General features: G+C 47.9%; 1 protein-coding gene across 2 annotated transcripts in view; it reads right to left on the bottom strand.

The window, feature by feature from the left end:
* The window catches only part of LOC126547899 (follistatin-related protein 5-like), a 515,627-nt gene that overhangs the window by 466,963 nt on the left and 32,231 nt on the right, over positions 1-16,433 (bottom strand). For both annotated transcript variants that reach the window (XM_055063208.1, XM_050195938.2), the window contains exon 2: positions 4,091-4,191. In XM_055063208.1, coding sequence (XP_054919183.1) covers positions 4,091-4,165 — 75 coding nt within the window. In that variant the 5' untranslated portion in view covers positions 4,166-4,191. The remainder of the gene's footprint in view (positions 1-4,090; positions 4,192-16,433) is intronic.

Below are 16,433 nucleotides of genomic sequence, written 5' to 3'. Positions count from 1 at the left end.
GACGGTTCGCGCACAGGAAGACACGGCGCCACGGCACACGCGAGCTGAGAGCGGCGGTAACAGCTCGGCAAGGTGCATGAATAATTCTCCTTTAGCCCGAAAGGAAGGAGGCTCTCACATATGTGTGGCGGAAGCCCTCTTATGCGTCTTGTTTCGGCTGCTCATTAACATGTGTAACAGCGCGTATCGTCTAACCGGATACATATCCGCGCCGCCGTGCGCAGCAAAATCCAAAACCTGCTGACCAAGGTTTTTAACGCCGCGCGCCAGGGCCCCGGGATGGCGTGCGCGGGCGCATCTCGCGCCACGCTCGCTCCCTCGTGTCGCGCGCCCCTGGCGCGCAGCTCTCCTGATTAATAGTCGGCCGCCCGGTGTGCCGCTGGTCCCTAAGCCGATTACACTAAGGCACTTTCTGCGCGCGCGCCGCCGCGCAACCCCGTTCGCTTCTTGCCGAGGCGGCGGGCAACCCCGAAGCCTTCCCTTTTGCTCCCCCACGAGCGGGGCAGCAGCGCACTGCGCCGCTTGCTTTCGACAGCTTTCACCCGCTTTACGTGAACGGTGCCGTGCGTGCCTGCCGCGCCCGCGCTTTTTCCGCAACGCGCGCGCCGAAAGAAAGGAACGAAAAGAAAAAAGTGGGGTAGGAGCGAGGGATCCTATTTTCGGGCTTCTCGGCGCTGTCCTTATGCATCTGAACCTTCCCGCAACAAGTCTAGGGTTGACGCTGTTTCACATCCCGGCCAGTTTGTGGAAAAACAGGCGAACGAGTAACGGGCCCGCATCGACAAGCAGTGCACGTTCGCGCCAGCCGGGTGTATTGAATTGATACTTGCCCGAAGACGCCGTACGGACACCGGCAAGGCGCCAGTAAAGTGGGCGCCCTCTCTGCGGTGTCGGCGTGTCTCTTTGATCTGTTCATAGTGCGTCGCGCATTTACCGCTACCCGTTTTATATAGCGAAGGGAAGACTAAATGGAGCGACTCGCTCGGTGCGCTCGCAGCACGTAATCCACAAATTGTTTTGACTGTCGTTGAGGAGAAGGCCCTCCTCATTATCTTTATCCTCTCTCTCTCTCTCTCTCTCTATATATATATATATATCCTATCTTTCTAACGTTTCATCCTTTCTCTCGCTTCCTACTTTCGTTTCTCTTACGATGTTCGAAGCGCTATGTTCGTTTGTAGCAGCCTAGCTACGCATTAAGTTACCAGTCCCTGCAACCAATTAAGCAAAAGGGAATTGATGGGCCTTTAATTAAGAAGAACGTATTTGTACATGTTACCTAATATTCATCACAAAGAAAAAATAGTATTATTATTTGGTTTGAAAACACATACACATGAGAGAGAGACAGAGAGAGGCAGGGAGGTTAACCAGACGTACGTCCGGTTTGCTATCCTGCACGGGGGAGGGGGATAAGGAAACGAAAGAGGAGAGAGAGTTCACTCGCACCGTAGTATGCATAGGGTGTCTACAAGCTAATTATCCTGCCCCTCGTTTTTTTTTTCTTTTTTTTTTTTAGAGTGGTGAGAGCACGCGTATCTTTTTGGGTTGATGATGGATAAGGCCCAGCACCCAGAATCTTAGTCTCTGTAAAGGGTCGAACGTCCAGTAAATTGAGTACGCTTAGAAGCGCCTGACAATGACAAGGAATGGAGTGCAGCAGTAGGAATAGAATATGGTAAGAATGCGGACGAAACTGTCCAGCCTCTGCAGCATGCTGAGGCTCTCGTTTATATTTGTAGTTTCCATCGTTATTCATTTTTCTTATTTTGTCTGCTTTGATCGTTTCTCACTACGCTGTGCCTCGCCGTGAGCATCTCTTAAACTACGGAGCCCACCTTTATAGAGAAAGAAAACAATCAAGCACGCCCCGAAATGCCCGATGCCCCGCAGCTTTTGTGGTCTCCCTTAGTCTCCCTAAGGTGCTCCAACAGTATCAGCGACGCATGGCTGCCATCTACTCGTAATTTACAGCAACAAAAAAAACTATACCACAACTTAGTATGGCGAAGTATGTTGTGATGATTTTGACGTCTAGGGGGGGTGGGGGGCAATTACGCGCGAGTGCGTCCCTACCCACTCTCATTTATCAAAGTGACGTTTCTATACCTCGTATCTCTTACAAACTTGCGATTTCCTGCACACTGTTACGCGCTCGCGCATGCTCAGTACACCTAGAGTTTTCTGTTGGATACCTCCAAGGAGGGCACAGTTGGCCTATAATGCCGTAAACAAGTGCGCGATCACCGATGGTGGGATCGAACCTCTTCCAGCGCAACAGCCCCGCACTCCAATCACTATAGGCCACGATCGCTCACATGCATCTCCTCGGGCCGCTCTTCGAGATGTCGGGCGCGTGCGTCGCGAGTCAGTTTCTCGCATTCTGTCCTCGTGACAGCTAGCGCATTGAGAGGCACTGCCTTCAGCCCGTATTTGCTGTTAGATACCTCCCAATTTGGATAAAGTCCACTCGTAATGCTATCACGCTCAAAGCGCTCAGCAATGCACGGTGAGGAGAAGAAGCCACATGCCACGACCGCTCGAACCACCGCCTGCGCGCACTGTCGCCTCGACGTGCCCACACAGCTGCCAACGGGAACTTTCACGTACACGCTAAGCCCGAGAAAGCTCAATTTTCTGGCAGCCTCTGCACGCAACTAGGAACGCACTGTGCTCTCGTGCGTACGGCCTGCGCGGTGCCGCATCTTGAGCCCTTCAGCTGAGCCCTCAATACGCCTAGAAATTCAGTCCTGGTTTTATTTTTATATTCGCTTCATTAATTTTGTTTTCTGAAAACTCCTTTATGTGGGTTTGCTATGCGCACACTTTCGTGGGAAATTAGTCCGTAATCGGTGTAAGGCCACGTGGTATTCCTGAGAGGATTCTGCTCGTCTATAGCAACTGCAGGGTTTGCGACGTACAACGCCGGCATGGCGTTACAATGCTACAAGGGCGAGAGGAAATACTCGCACTGACCAGAAAGGACCTGAGCTGACCGCAGCCACTCTCTCTGGGCATTTACTAGTTCGGAGAAGAACCGAAACAAAGCTCAGAGTATGCTCCCATCAACGCTAAAACCCACAGAGCTGCAGCTCATGACGCCTTGCACTCTGCCCGGTCGTCCAAGATAAGTTCTACTAGTTCTTATTTTTGTATGCATGGATGAGTGATCTCGCTCACTATATCAAGTACTGATACTCTTTACACCGTAATTGTCTACCCACCTCCCGTGTTATCCAAAGGTGTTAAAGCCAAGGGACAATCGTACCTGTAAGTTCCGCGGGTGACATGGACGCGAAATTTAGTGGTTGTCGCTTCAATACCGATATGCGGCCTGCTGTGTATTTTCATCAACAATATATCAAGTTATTATTATTCAGCACCATTAGTGACCTTTTCTTTTCTCTATTTGTTTCTCTCAGGTTTGCGGTGTCATATGTCATCCGGGATATTCAAGCAGCCAAAAACTTTGGATTTCCCGATATGTTCTCTCTGCAAAAAACTCAAGGCGGATGACTATAGCTTAGACATTTCTCAGGGCAGGCTCCGGCTTACAAGAACGCAGCGTGAGTTCGGCGGACTTCCACATAAGGGGAGTACGGGCTGCACCACGCACGTGGATCGTCCACGACAGCACCTGCTTCACCCAGCTGGCTCATAATTTCCGAGAATAACGCCGGCCACAACAGTTCGCGCTTTAAAGGCACCGGTATGCGCACCGTAAAACAATTCGGGCGCAGCGTTCTGAAGGGAAACAGTAGCGGCAGGCAGACTAATTAGCGCTTTGACATAGCTCATTCTGCATACAGCGCGAGGGTCGGAGGATGCCAAGAGAAGGCCATGACATTGGCCGTGCCCTGTCCTTAAGCCGTTTCGTCTTCAGCGATGTGCTGTGCACAATGCTTTTCCGCCGCGTAATACATGAGAAGCACGAGTACGGGTTCAGCCACTTCGCCCGGTCGTGCGGTGAAGCCCGACCCGCGCGGAAGATCAGCGGGATGTCCGCTTCGTGCAGGGAAAGCAGCACGCGCTGCGAGCGCGCAAAGCGGCCAGCGCGGAGAAATGGCGCGCGCATTAAGGGAGCGCTTACCTTTGCGCTGACGCTGCACACCGAGAGCAGGAGAGCGAATAGGAGCCGCTGGTGCCACCCTCCGCTCAGCCTCATGCTGCTTCGGGCTCCCTTCTGCACCGCTGGAGGGGGGAGGGGGGGCAGAAAGACGGGGAAACACAGCGTTAGCCAGGAATGCGGTGTCAATCCCCGTTTAGAAAAAGCAAGTGTACAATAGGAATCCACCGACGGCGCAAGCGCTCGGCCATCGTATCCCAGAGAATACTCTGCAGCAGTGATATGTTTTCATGCTGAAGAAGTCGTACGCGGCCGGAAGAACAATTTTTTGGACCACCTAAAATGCAAGCAGAAAATCTATAAACAATGAACTCTCGCATGAAATACTAAGACAACATTTCTTATCAATTAGTTTTCTTTTTTTCATATGATGGGTGACCAAATAAAAAATAATATAGTTACAGGGCAAACGTGGGAGGCAATGCTAAAGGCACAGAGCCTGGAAGATCAGCGAAGTCTGGTGGACCGGTCCCGGGCTGCGGCATTAGCCAACGGCTTTCTGGACTAAGAGAGCCGCCCACCTAGGGCGAAGAAAGAACACTTTCTCGCTGTTTCACACAATAAACGTTCATTCCTCCTCCTTACAGGGCAATAGAAGTCGACTATTTCAGTCTGCAATGACAACTTCTTTGAAATGGACATTCATTCAGTGTGTGTAGAAACCTTATTGCCCAGTACTGCGCGGTGTCACCTTGCGCTGTCACCCGAAACGCTTTCCACCATTACGGCGAAACAGAGAAAACGGAAAGAAAAATGCTACGCTGCGAGCACTAACAGTACTACCATGTTTAGGAGACACTAAATAGCAACATTAGATCAGTTTAGATCAGTAACGTATTCTTTTAACACTTCTTTTTCCAATGCACTCATTTGGCCGTAGAAGGTTATTACAGTAGAAAGTTAAGGTCGAACTTCCTTTTTAAAAAAAAAAAAAAATCAGCGCCCCTTCCAGTCGCGATGGTCGAACAACAAAGATGTGTTAGTTATACTGAGTGTTACATCATGCAAGCCAAACTTCGCAAGCAGTCTATATTGTAAATCTTTTGCGTCACCATGTTTCACCTCATTTTCGGTTTTACGTGCTTTAGAGCATGCTTTACGTGCTTCTTTTGCGGTTCTCCTCGTATGTCTTCTTCTTTTTCTTCCTTTTTTTCTCTTTTTTTCTTTTTGTGCGTGAGATTTCTGTAATGGCGCAGCTCGGGGTCGGCCACCCGGTGCTGCCGTTTAAACTCGGCCTCCCTGGCCCGCAGCTTCGTGTCGGCCCTGCGACGACGAGCCCGTTCGCGAGCCAACTCTCGCTGACGCTCGCGGTAGGCAGCTTCTTTCTCAGGAGTACGCACTACTCGTGGTCTTCCCATAGCTGTAGCTGGGATGCAATGTGCGGAACGACTAATCCAAAGCTCTGTATATTGGGCGCAAGAACCGCCACTGAAGATGCGGGCGCTGCAATCGTTTTCACGATTGGTCGGATTGGTTTGGTGATTGACGCGGCTGCCGGCCCTCCTTGCTGGAGCAAGAAGTGCCGGCTGCCACGCGCTCCTCGTATCGCGTTTCAGTCACTGGGCACTGTTCGTTGGCTGCACACAACCAACATAACATTTGTTTCTATAGCCGCATAAGATTAGCGTATAAGACAGCATTCTCACAGGGGAAAAGTGGTCACTCCAACCCCTTTCCCCCTGTCGAGCTCTTCTTTTCCTCTCCCGCTAGGTCATGTGGCCCCTTATTAGCGAAGTCCGACAACGACGGCACAGGGTCCGCATAAACAGCTTCCCTGTAAAAAAAAAAAAATTGAAAGAACCACAGCGCGGGTGCCCCACCAGTCTAACGTCACGGATTTCAATGTATCTTCTCGTATGTATGGGTGGGTTTGGGCGCAGGAAAAGCGATCGAAACTTGCTAGGTTTACAAGAAACTTGCGAGAAAGAGGTGCGTTTCGCACAAAGAGTTCTTGCTCAGTTTGTCGCCTCGCAATACGCGCGCGCATACGGTAATAACGCATCCGGAATGTCCATGCAACGACACTTGGCGACTCAGCGTGTTGTTGGCATATAGGTCTTAACTGGGCACTTAAGCACTGCTAGCGAGTGTGCCCGCTGTACCTGTATCTAAAACACGCCTTCTACCACCTTTTACGCACGTTGTGAGTAGAAGCACCTCACAACGTGCATTGTTTGCGTGCCGTGTGAGCTGTGTGGCCGCTAGCTATGCTCGACAGGGTCAGAAAGGACTCCAAGAAGGCTCCTCATTAATCCTGGTCAAACTGTTGTCTTCGCCTGTACTCATCCGTAGAACAACGCATTGTTCATCTCCCAGCTTAGATCAGTCTACGCGCTAATTACACACTAGAATTTCGTCCTTATAAAACCCACCGTTATTGCAGCGTTTCAGGTGTCTTATGTTAATACGTGTTCACTTACATGTGCTACCAAGGGGAGGTACATATGCGGCAACAAATGCAAGTAAAGGGGGAATCCTTCATGGTGACACCCTATATACCAACGAGAGGGTATACGTTTGCTAATGTCAAACGTTCACCTGTGTTACGCATGTGCTATAGTGTTAATGCCATCAGGGGGAGGAGGGGGGAGGGGGTTAATGGGAGCTGCCGAGGCGGCTCCAGTGATTACTGAAAGCACTGAAACGTGCAAAGAATATTCGCACAGGTTCGTCACTGGTGCGAAAACACGAGGTCTCAGGAAACGACACACCAGATTCACGCCCGAGGGTCTGCTTCTAAGCGACATCGTCTGACCACTGCAAAGCGGTTCCAACCCCACTTTAGCCGATCGAATAAAAATTTAAAGTTCTTATTGTGGCTAGCTCACATTGGTTTTTCATTGGAGTTCCAACGGACTGTCAGGTTCTTAAATGTATTCCACTGACTTGCAGTGGATTGTAGATTTCCCGTTTCTAAATCAACTCAAAACGTGCCAAAATTATTTTTGTGCTCGAACTGATCATTTGGTCAGATAAATCAGCGACATTGTACAAGCAACAGAGTGGCTTAAGCAGATTTTGTTGAAGAATCGAGCATATAAGGGGCAGTCACCTGCAACAGAGCGCGTATAGAACTGTAATGAAGACATGATCATGCAAAATTAAACCGAAACGCCCAAGATGAAACTGCGTAAGATTCCTGACATTTAAAAAAGAATGTGACAGAAAGAAAAAAAAATGTAAATCCAACCAGTTAATAATATCATTGAATCACAAACAAAGCCTCAAAGTTCATTTACAGATATGTTAAAGATCTAATATCTGTTGTCTACGAAAAGGGCTCATCCCATTAGCCACAGCATATTTTGTAATACTAAAATAACGGAGGCGATTTTTCCGCCTGTGTGATTAAAATTTATTATTCACCTCTGCATCATCTTTCGATTACTCAGCTTCGTACGATAATTTTGTACCTGAGTCCTCGTTTTGAAGTAAAGTCTAGTCGAATGATTACGAAAAGTTGTTTTCCGCGCCGAAATCGATTACTTAATTGTTTCTGTTCCTCTTAAGTATGTGCATGGTGGGGGAAGAAGCTTTCATTGAAAAACGTTCAACCTAATACGTGCCGCTGTGGTACTGTAATTTCATTTCCCATCAGCTGTTTCACGCGGGCCCTCGATTACTTCAAGCACGCCAAGGTTTGACTGGTCAATAGTAACTGTGGCGGAGCCAATTGCAGGCGAGTCTGTGTTATTCCTTCCAAGTAAATCGACTTTGATTTTCAAGCTGAACGAAAAGTATATTGATTTTTAATATTATATGAGTCTCACAGAGGAAATATAGTGTGGGTGGGGGAGGGAGGGTGAATTCACGACGTTGGCCTATCTAGATGGTATTGGGGCTGAATTCACAAAGCTGTTTGCCATTGGCCGGTTGCCTATACGCTAGTAATGCGTCCACCACTGTCCGATTGGCTGGAATATGCTCTTACAAAAAATTTTTGCGTAAGAGCTTTTTTTTTTTTTTTTTTTTTTTTTGCAAGGACGGGTTCCGGCATGCAGCGGTCTGCCTGCAAAATAACGCGTAGACACGCGTCTCAACTGTACCATCGGGAAAGTGGCTCCTGTTGCTGTTTGTGCAGTTTCTCGAATGCGATTATTATACGCCGCGAATGGCGTTGGCGGCCTGCGACTGCTGCAACACGCCATAATCATGGCGGGAGTGTGGTGTAGGCTATGGGAAAACAATTTACTCTTAATATCACTGCGTTTTGGGGATGAGGTGCCTTTCTGCCGATGTATAAACTGCGAGTAAATAATAGATAATGCTATAACTAGCTATTATATGATAGCACCTATTGTTGTGGCACCACGAGGCAATCACAAGGCACGCGCCAATAAAAATTTCAGAGCAGTACTGAGCAGCCTACATGCGTTTTAATGGCGACATGAAAAGAACTAAAAGAAGAATTAGAGCAGCTTTATCGTGTCCTTTGCTCATCTGCTGCGTGCGGTAGGCTGCCAACACACATCTTGCCATTGGCTCTTCTGGACCAAACTCTAATATCAGTTACATTTAATCAACATGATTTTGTTTACTTGAGCTGTCACAAGATGTATGCAGTGAAATACCCCGCATGTACACGAGAGCTGGGCAAAGCTGCTTTGAAACTGGTAAACATATGTGCCTCGCAGTTGATGTGGTATTCACAAGACAGAGAAATCAGTGTCCAGCGACGGAGGTCTCTCCGCTGCTTCTTCACTGCACACAGGCAGTGCGGAAGTCGCAGGAATGTCAGTGTTACCAGACGAATTCAGCTGGCGCAAGCGTGTGAGCGAGAGCGATCGCTTTTCTCCGTCAACACGCAGCTTTGAGGGACGTGGCGTTCTTGAGCCTGCAGCCGGCTTATCAGCCGATTCCTGCAGCATCTGCCGCTGTTCTAGCCCACTCTGGTGCAGCTCACCGATTTCCGAGTTTTATGCAGCAGCTGAGAATGCAGGGCACAGAAGCGGATTGAAAACGAGAATACCAGGAAATGTTAAAGCGTACTTGCAATGTCGAGCCTTGTATGTCATTCAAGTTGTAACATTATACGCAAAACCGCCTATATGGCAATATATTTTGGAGTTCTGAGCCCGTACTAAGAAAAGCTCTTACGCTAGAATTGTTCGTAAAAGAACATTTTGTCCAATCCTGTTGCTCCACATATTATTAAGCGAAGGTGGCCAACCAACGGCAACGAAAGCGCACGAGCTAAGATCTTTGCAAATTCGGCCTCTGGACTTGCGCTGTGGCCTCACCTGTAATCCTCACTCTGCCCTCTGCCACCAAAATCTTGGAGACCATTTCTTTCCGGCAATAGTGTTCATCTAGGCGCGGTAAGCAATGAGGAAATATCTGGACTAGAGAGTGATCGCATAGCCCCAGTGAGATGCTGCCTGCGGCAATTAGTCGTAAGCTTTTTTTTTTTTTTTGATCGTTTTCGCTCGCTTGTTTTCTTTTCTGTTTCAGAGGGCTGCCAACTGATCAGTCCGGGAAGTTTATGCTATGTTTTGACACGACAAGTTTACTAAGTAAAAAGGATGCCGACATGATTTGCCAATTATTTGTGTGCCCTGGTATTGCATCCATGTGGAAAGCTCTCGTAGGCGTTCTGACCGTCTTCATACAGCGAAACTACCATTCCTACAACCGCCTCGTGCGGTCACATATCATGCGTGCCAGAAATTCACGTTACGATTTGAAGCGGGAATTTAACTCGACGGGTGGTATGCGTAAGGTGTGCAACCTCAAGTTTTGAACCATTTCTGTAAGAGTCGCTGTGCTTGGCCAGTTTCCTCTTCGGCCTCTCATACGACCACTCTCCCTTTGCACCATGCTTACACATGCCATTTAAATAGTTAATTGAAATTAAGTTCTTGGGTTTTATGTACCAGAACCACGATCTGATTATGATACACGCCGTATGGGAGGGACTCCGGATTAATTTTGACGATGCGGGGTTCTTTAACGCGCACCCAATGCGCGGTACACGAGTGTTTTCAAGCGATGCTTGCATTAGCTCACAAGTTTCGGTGGCGTTGTGGTCAGGCAAAAAAAATTGGAGGACGCTTAAGCTTCGCCTTCAAGAGTGGAACGCGATAGCGTTATCGCACCCCGTTCGCACCGCCTACTCAAACGATCTACGCCACCCAAACGTCGCGATCGGCACAGATAACCGGGCCGCGGCGCGCCATGAAGGCGGACGCGATCATGGGATGAGTGGGGCGCCGCGTGTCGGGGCAGCGCCGTACATTGCGAGGAGGGGCTCTTCTGTGTTTGCCGCAAGATGGCTCTGCGTGTGCGCAGAACGCAGAAGAAATGTAGCGGAAACGTACTTCGCTACTCGTGAAATTGCGACTTCTGTAAGTTACATGGTCATAATTACCGACATACACCGCAGTATAATTTTCTACGGCGCGTTTCTAAGGCAACACCGCATTCACTAGAGGCGATTTTGTCGCACTCTCAAGGAACGAACTCGTGGCTGAGTCGTCTCCGTCTCACACTCCGGAGACCCTGGTTCGATTCCCACCAGCCCATCTTGCAAGGTGTTTTTTATTTATGAAGTGCCTTCTGGGATTTATCGCTCACGGCCAACGCCGCTGACACCTACGCCGACGACACCGGCTTTTCTGCGACACGAGCTCCTGAACGCTGTCGCGTTAAAAACAGTTGCTCCTAGAGCAGAGCAGCTGCGGGAAAGGGCTGTTTGATGAGTTGACATCTGCACCGGCGCCGGAGTGTGAGTCATTAGCAAGGATTCCAGCTGCATAGGCAGACGCTCACGCAACGCGCGCAACCAATCAGAGCCATCTCGCTTCCGCCGGGGAGGGAAACGGCGCGAAAGGGTTTCCGCTGCTTCGGCTTAGTTCGAGTTCATCCTGGGAAAACGGGTGAGATGGCCGCGCGTTGTGCGTTCCCCCGAGGAACTGGCAGCCTTCGACGAGCGGCGGCGAGAACTCGCCCGTGAAAGGGCGTCGGCGCGCCTACGCAGCCGTTAGAGCCGTCCGGCCCCAGGCAATCCGACAGCAACGAGAAGTTCTCGAACTGAGGGAGCGGGAGGGCCGAAGCAATCCGGCACCGTTGCCTGTGGGTTACTTAACCGCTCAGGTGCTCGCAGGACTGCTCGCGCGTTCGTCGTCGCCTTCTTCCACAGCTGGCACCGTTGTACAAAAAACTTTCGTAATTAGCAACGGCTCCAGCCTTGTAGTCTTATACAGCTGGCTCCGTTACCGCTCATCATTCCAGCGCAGAATTTCACTTCTCTTCTGTCGTCATAATGGGGAGGCCACATTTATGAGGGTATGAGTAATTGCTTAAGGGGATATGACCCATTCATTGTCTTACGTGACGGACACATTTAATAACAGAGGCGATACGCGAATGTGTGTGCGTACCTAATCGCCGGAATGACCACAGGTTAGGGCAATCAATATGTTCGTACCTTTGTTCAATATTCTGGGTCACCTATGCGTCGTGCGCTAAACAGCTTCGCTGCTCATCCACCTTCACAGAGTGGAATGGCACTGCTTTTTTTTCTATCTTTTTTTTTTTTGTTAATATAATGTGAAACTTCGACTTCTCGACTCCTCTCACGCCTAAACCGACGGGGAGCCGTTGTTGCGCGAAGTCACAGATTTGGGCACGTTTTTCATGCTTTTCGACAATTCTGTATCCATTTAGCACGAAAAGGCAACAAGAAACTTCTCAGGTTTTCCTTTCTACTAATATTGAAAGCAACGCTGTCATTCATTAATAATGTAACGCACGACTAACTAGCAGCTGTTAAAACTTGTCGATTGTCAGTGAAATCGTTTAAAGAATTTTCTTCTCCTTTCTCCTTCTTTCTCGTCCTCCTCTTCCACGCAAACAGATGTCGCACAAAACCATCCAGGCACCAACTTCCACGGGTGGCACCGAAGAACCCGCTTTTTTTTAACTTTAACTTCGTCATTTAACATCCGGTTGCATATCGCATTCACACGTGGCGGCCGCATTTTCGTTGAAGAATTTTTTTCTTAAAACGGCACGTCCCTTTTGTCGCTTAATGTCCATCGCAGTCATCGACAGCCGGTTCAATCGATCATTGTGCGCGGAGCAGCCTTTGCTAATACGTTCAACTTAAATTTGAGGGCACTAAATGCGCGGCGCGTCAGCCGGCAGTCACATGGTATTTTTTTTTTATTTTAGGCACTTTAAAGAAAGGCTGGAAAAAAATTAAACAGGGCAGTTATCTTAGGACAGATGAAATATTCCGATGTTTCCGCACAAGTGCTACAACTTCTCTATTCAAGATTTTTCGCTATATTTACTATTTTAAAAGTTAATTAAGCAATCTTTGCTAATTACCCAGCTTGGAGGATTGGAAAAATATCATGACGTGGTCAACAATACCAGAATACAATACTGCGCCAATACTGCGCCAACAATACTGCGCCAATTCCACACGCGTAGCGCCTATGTTTCTTTTTTGTAATACTTGGTCCAAGTTAGCTGAAACACCCTGTATATACAGAGCAGCTATAGGGCTGTCCTTCTGTATATTTTCTTTCTTTTTTCTAAACAAAAAAGCGAAGCTTTCCTCTGTGAACCTCGCCGGGTTTCGTGACCGTGGCTGCGCCCTGGCTGTTCCCTTGGACAGCGGAGCACGCACGCCACGCGCGCCACTGGGTTTCTTGCACCACCACCAGATGGTGCTCGCCTCCGCGCATCCGCGGCAGCGCCGGCCGTGTAGGAGAAAGAAAAAAGAACCAGAAAGCTCGCTTTTGCGCCTCCGCGGCTGCACGGTAATGAGGAAGGAAATGCTTCGTGTGGATAGAATGGATTCGAATTGCGCTACGTACGTATGCGCGCATGCTGCCTCTGAAACTATGATGCGTTCAAGCCGACCGTCGTACTCGCTACAGCAACACCGCTTAACAAAAGGCTCGGTATAATTTAAGCACGCCCGCGCTCGTCTGTGTGTGTGTTTGTGCGAGCGTGCGTGCGTTTGTGTAATTTTGTGTACAAAATAAATATGTGCTTTCTTTTCCTGTAATTATTCTTCGGTTATGCAGATGAACTTGAAACTGGTTCAAACCAGTCCGAACCGAGTTTTTCGTCTTTTTTTTCCCGAGTTGGACCGGAACTGAAGCGTTTTCAGTGAACCAAGACGAAAACAGGAACAGAAAAATTTTCGAAACTGACTTTTACTGCGCATTGTTTGCACATTTGAAAACTATAACTTTGATGTAATATTAACGCGATAGAGTTAAGGACTCCGTGTCGCAGAAAATGCGGTGTCGGCGTCATAGCCGGCGTTGACATCCTGTGAGTGAAAATTGTCTTACCTTGTCTTACCTTGTCTATGCGGGTTATATTGCCACACCATTCTATCACTAAAGTTGCTCATACCTTGTCTTACATTCTTGACAAAGTAATTCCTCGGAATTTTGAGAATTACAACACAAAATGAAATGTCATGAAACAAAACACCGACAGCGCATGCCTTTTATGCTAAATCTACTCAGATGGAAATATTAAAAGTCAAAACCATAACAGAAACGTGGAAAATGATGAAATTTTTTGGTGCGGCTGTGCGCTATCTCCGGGATCGGCCCACATAAGAGGCTGCGTTTCTACCAGAAAGTTCGCCTTCCTTCGCGCATAGTATTCGCCGCCAGCGTTTCCCGGTAAACATTACGGTTACATAAGCTGCAGTTGCGGGGAAGCGTGAGAAGCAGTCAGGGATCTTTGAATGCTATCGGGTTCCACTCTTAAAGGCGAAGCTCAAGCATCCTTCAATTGTATTTTCTTTTTCCAAGCGACTCTTGTGATAAGGGATTCTTAAGTAACTACACATTTATATATATTCTCATATTCTGATACCTACCGAACCCGAAGCAACTGAAATCTTAGCCTATACCATTACCTTTCATTTGCAGTTTTATTATTGACTAATTTTCAAGCGTATATCGTAGCGAATGCGTATTCCAACACAGGGAACAAGGCTACAGCATTAAAAGAACATTACACTAGAGGCGATACAGCATTCGTGTACCATAGAAAACGCTGGCTGGTTTTTCAAACATCAGAAAGGAAACTTCCGCATGACAGGCTGGAAGCAACGGTCAGTAAATAGCCTGCGGTGTCGCGAGATTAATATTTTTAATTATTACTTATTTTCTGCCGCCGTAACCACGGTCGAAAAGTATCCTTCGTTAGTTAGTTATGCATGTGTTTTGTGACGCCAAAGCAACTGTGAAAAGTATCCCCGGATTCACCAAAGAGATTACCGTCAGCTCGAAATTAACGAGCGCAGTGAACAATCTTGCTCGTTGCGTCTTTCTTCGGCGAAAGCGCTTCCCGTCATTCCGCTAAAATACAAGAGCATTGCGGCTGAGCGGGAAAAATGGTGCGCAGGAGGCTATAGCATCCCTATGGCGAGTTGCTCGGTCATAGCCCGTTCTGGGATCGCTTTAAAACCGCAAGCGCCTGTGGCCGCAAAAGAAAGGAAAAGAGAAAGAAAGAAAAATACGAAAACAAGAAAAGCATTCGGAGGAAGAAAGAATATCACATGGAAAGAAAAGACAAATGGGCGAGCGGCATGTATATCGGCGGCGGCGTTTCCCATGGCAACGCTAACTGTCGCGCGCAGTTTGTGCAAATCTTTCGGGCAGAGAGCGAATCCCTAATGGGCGTCAGCGGGGCTCAGTTGGAGCCGTTCAAAGAAATCTCATCAGTGCGCGCCAAGTTTTAACGCCGACTCGACCGGGCCTCTCCACGTGTCGTTTCCCCCTTGCTCGCCGCTGCCGTATATACGGTCGCCAGAGTTGCTATGCGCGCGTTCGGCTTCATGCGTGAGCCGGGCGCTTCTTCCTTCGAGTGTGCGTATGCTTCCCCCGTCGCACTTCCTCTGGTGTCGACCTATCTTCTTGTTTCCTCTTTTTTTCACTCCTTCTTTCTCTTCGGACTGCTTGTGGCTCGGAGGTGTGCGCAGTGAAGAACTCCGCGGTCCTATGTATGAGCGCGCGCTCCCGAAGGGCGCCAGAATATCTCTCTCTGTCGCCTTGCTTCCAACTCTCCGGCGGGGATTCTATATTTTCGTTGCTACGATTCGTGCCATTAGTTTAGATTATGTGCTTCCCGGGGCCCCCTCGGAAATAAATTTGTCGCTTGTTAAAAGCGCCGGATGGGTTTTCCATAAGGAGGGAACTGCCTCGGTCGGCGCAGTCGGGCAAATGAGGTGAAGGAGTTGGAAAACAAGCTGTGACAAGAAGAAAGCAAGGAGAACGGACTAAGCGAATCGAACCAAAAGACCCGTCTCTCTCGTTTTTCTTTTCTATTTTCCTCTTATATCTCTCGACTCGGCTGACGTATTCCTTCACTTCCGTTTTCTCTCGCAACGCGACACTCAGTCCGCTCTTTAGCTTTATATATATATATATATATATATATATATATATATATATATATATATATATACAACCATATCTGGGGCGTCTTCAACGTGAGAGGCAGGGAGGGGCGGACCACTGCGTAATCTTTCTCTTCCAGGGCACGGGTAAATATTTGCATAAAAACGACACTTTTTGCAAGAGCGGAAAGCGGCCGAGGCAAAGGAAGAAAGGCGGGGCAATGAACGACGCGCACAGAAATTCGCGTAAAAAATCGATGCTCGGCTCAGGTATGCCGTGAATGTCCCGCGTCGTCTCCAAGACAGTACACGCCTATATACACACCGTCTCTGCGGTTACCATCTCCCCTTCTTTTTTCTTTTCTTTTTGGCTGTAGCGATGGCGCTCGTGTGTATAATACAGTCGCGGCACTCGCCATGGCCGAAATCAAGCGCCTATTTGCATAGATGGCTGAAAAGCAATGAGAACTACGCCAATTATTATTATTATTATTATTATTGTTATTATTATTATTATTATTATTATTATTATTATTATTATTATTATTATTATTATTATTATTATTATTATTATTATTATTATTATTATTATTATTATTATTATTCGTTCTCTCTGCGTATTTTAAACTGGAGAGCAGATATGATATTTGGTAATAGATGGGATTCCAAGCCCCCACTTCTGTTACCTTCTTTATTCTTTCTTTGTACATTTTTTTCGATATATCAGGATATTACCATTTTGTTATTTTTCTCCTTTTTTTTTCTTCGGTGGTGCATAGCGAAGTAGTAGTTGTCTGTTTACCCATTGGCCTGCAGTGCCAGAGCAGTGAACTGTAAGAGAATCCCGACAGCGTTTCAGCAGCCCAATATTGTTGCACTTGCCAAAGTAAGATGAGCCTGATAATAAGAGCTAGATAAAAAGGGTAAAAA

Source organism: Dermacentor andersoni, chromosome 1, assembly GCF_023375885.2.
Source record: "Dermacentor andersoni chromosome 1, qqDerAnde1_hic_scaffold, whole genome shotgun sequence".
In the NCBI taxonomy this organism is placed as follows: Eukaryota; Metazoa; Arthropoda; class Arachnida; order Ixodida; family Ixodidae; genus Dermacentor; species Dermacentor andersoni.
This window is presented reverse-complemented; position numbering and strand designations above follow the sequence as displayed.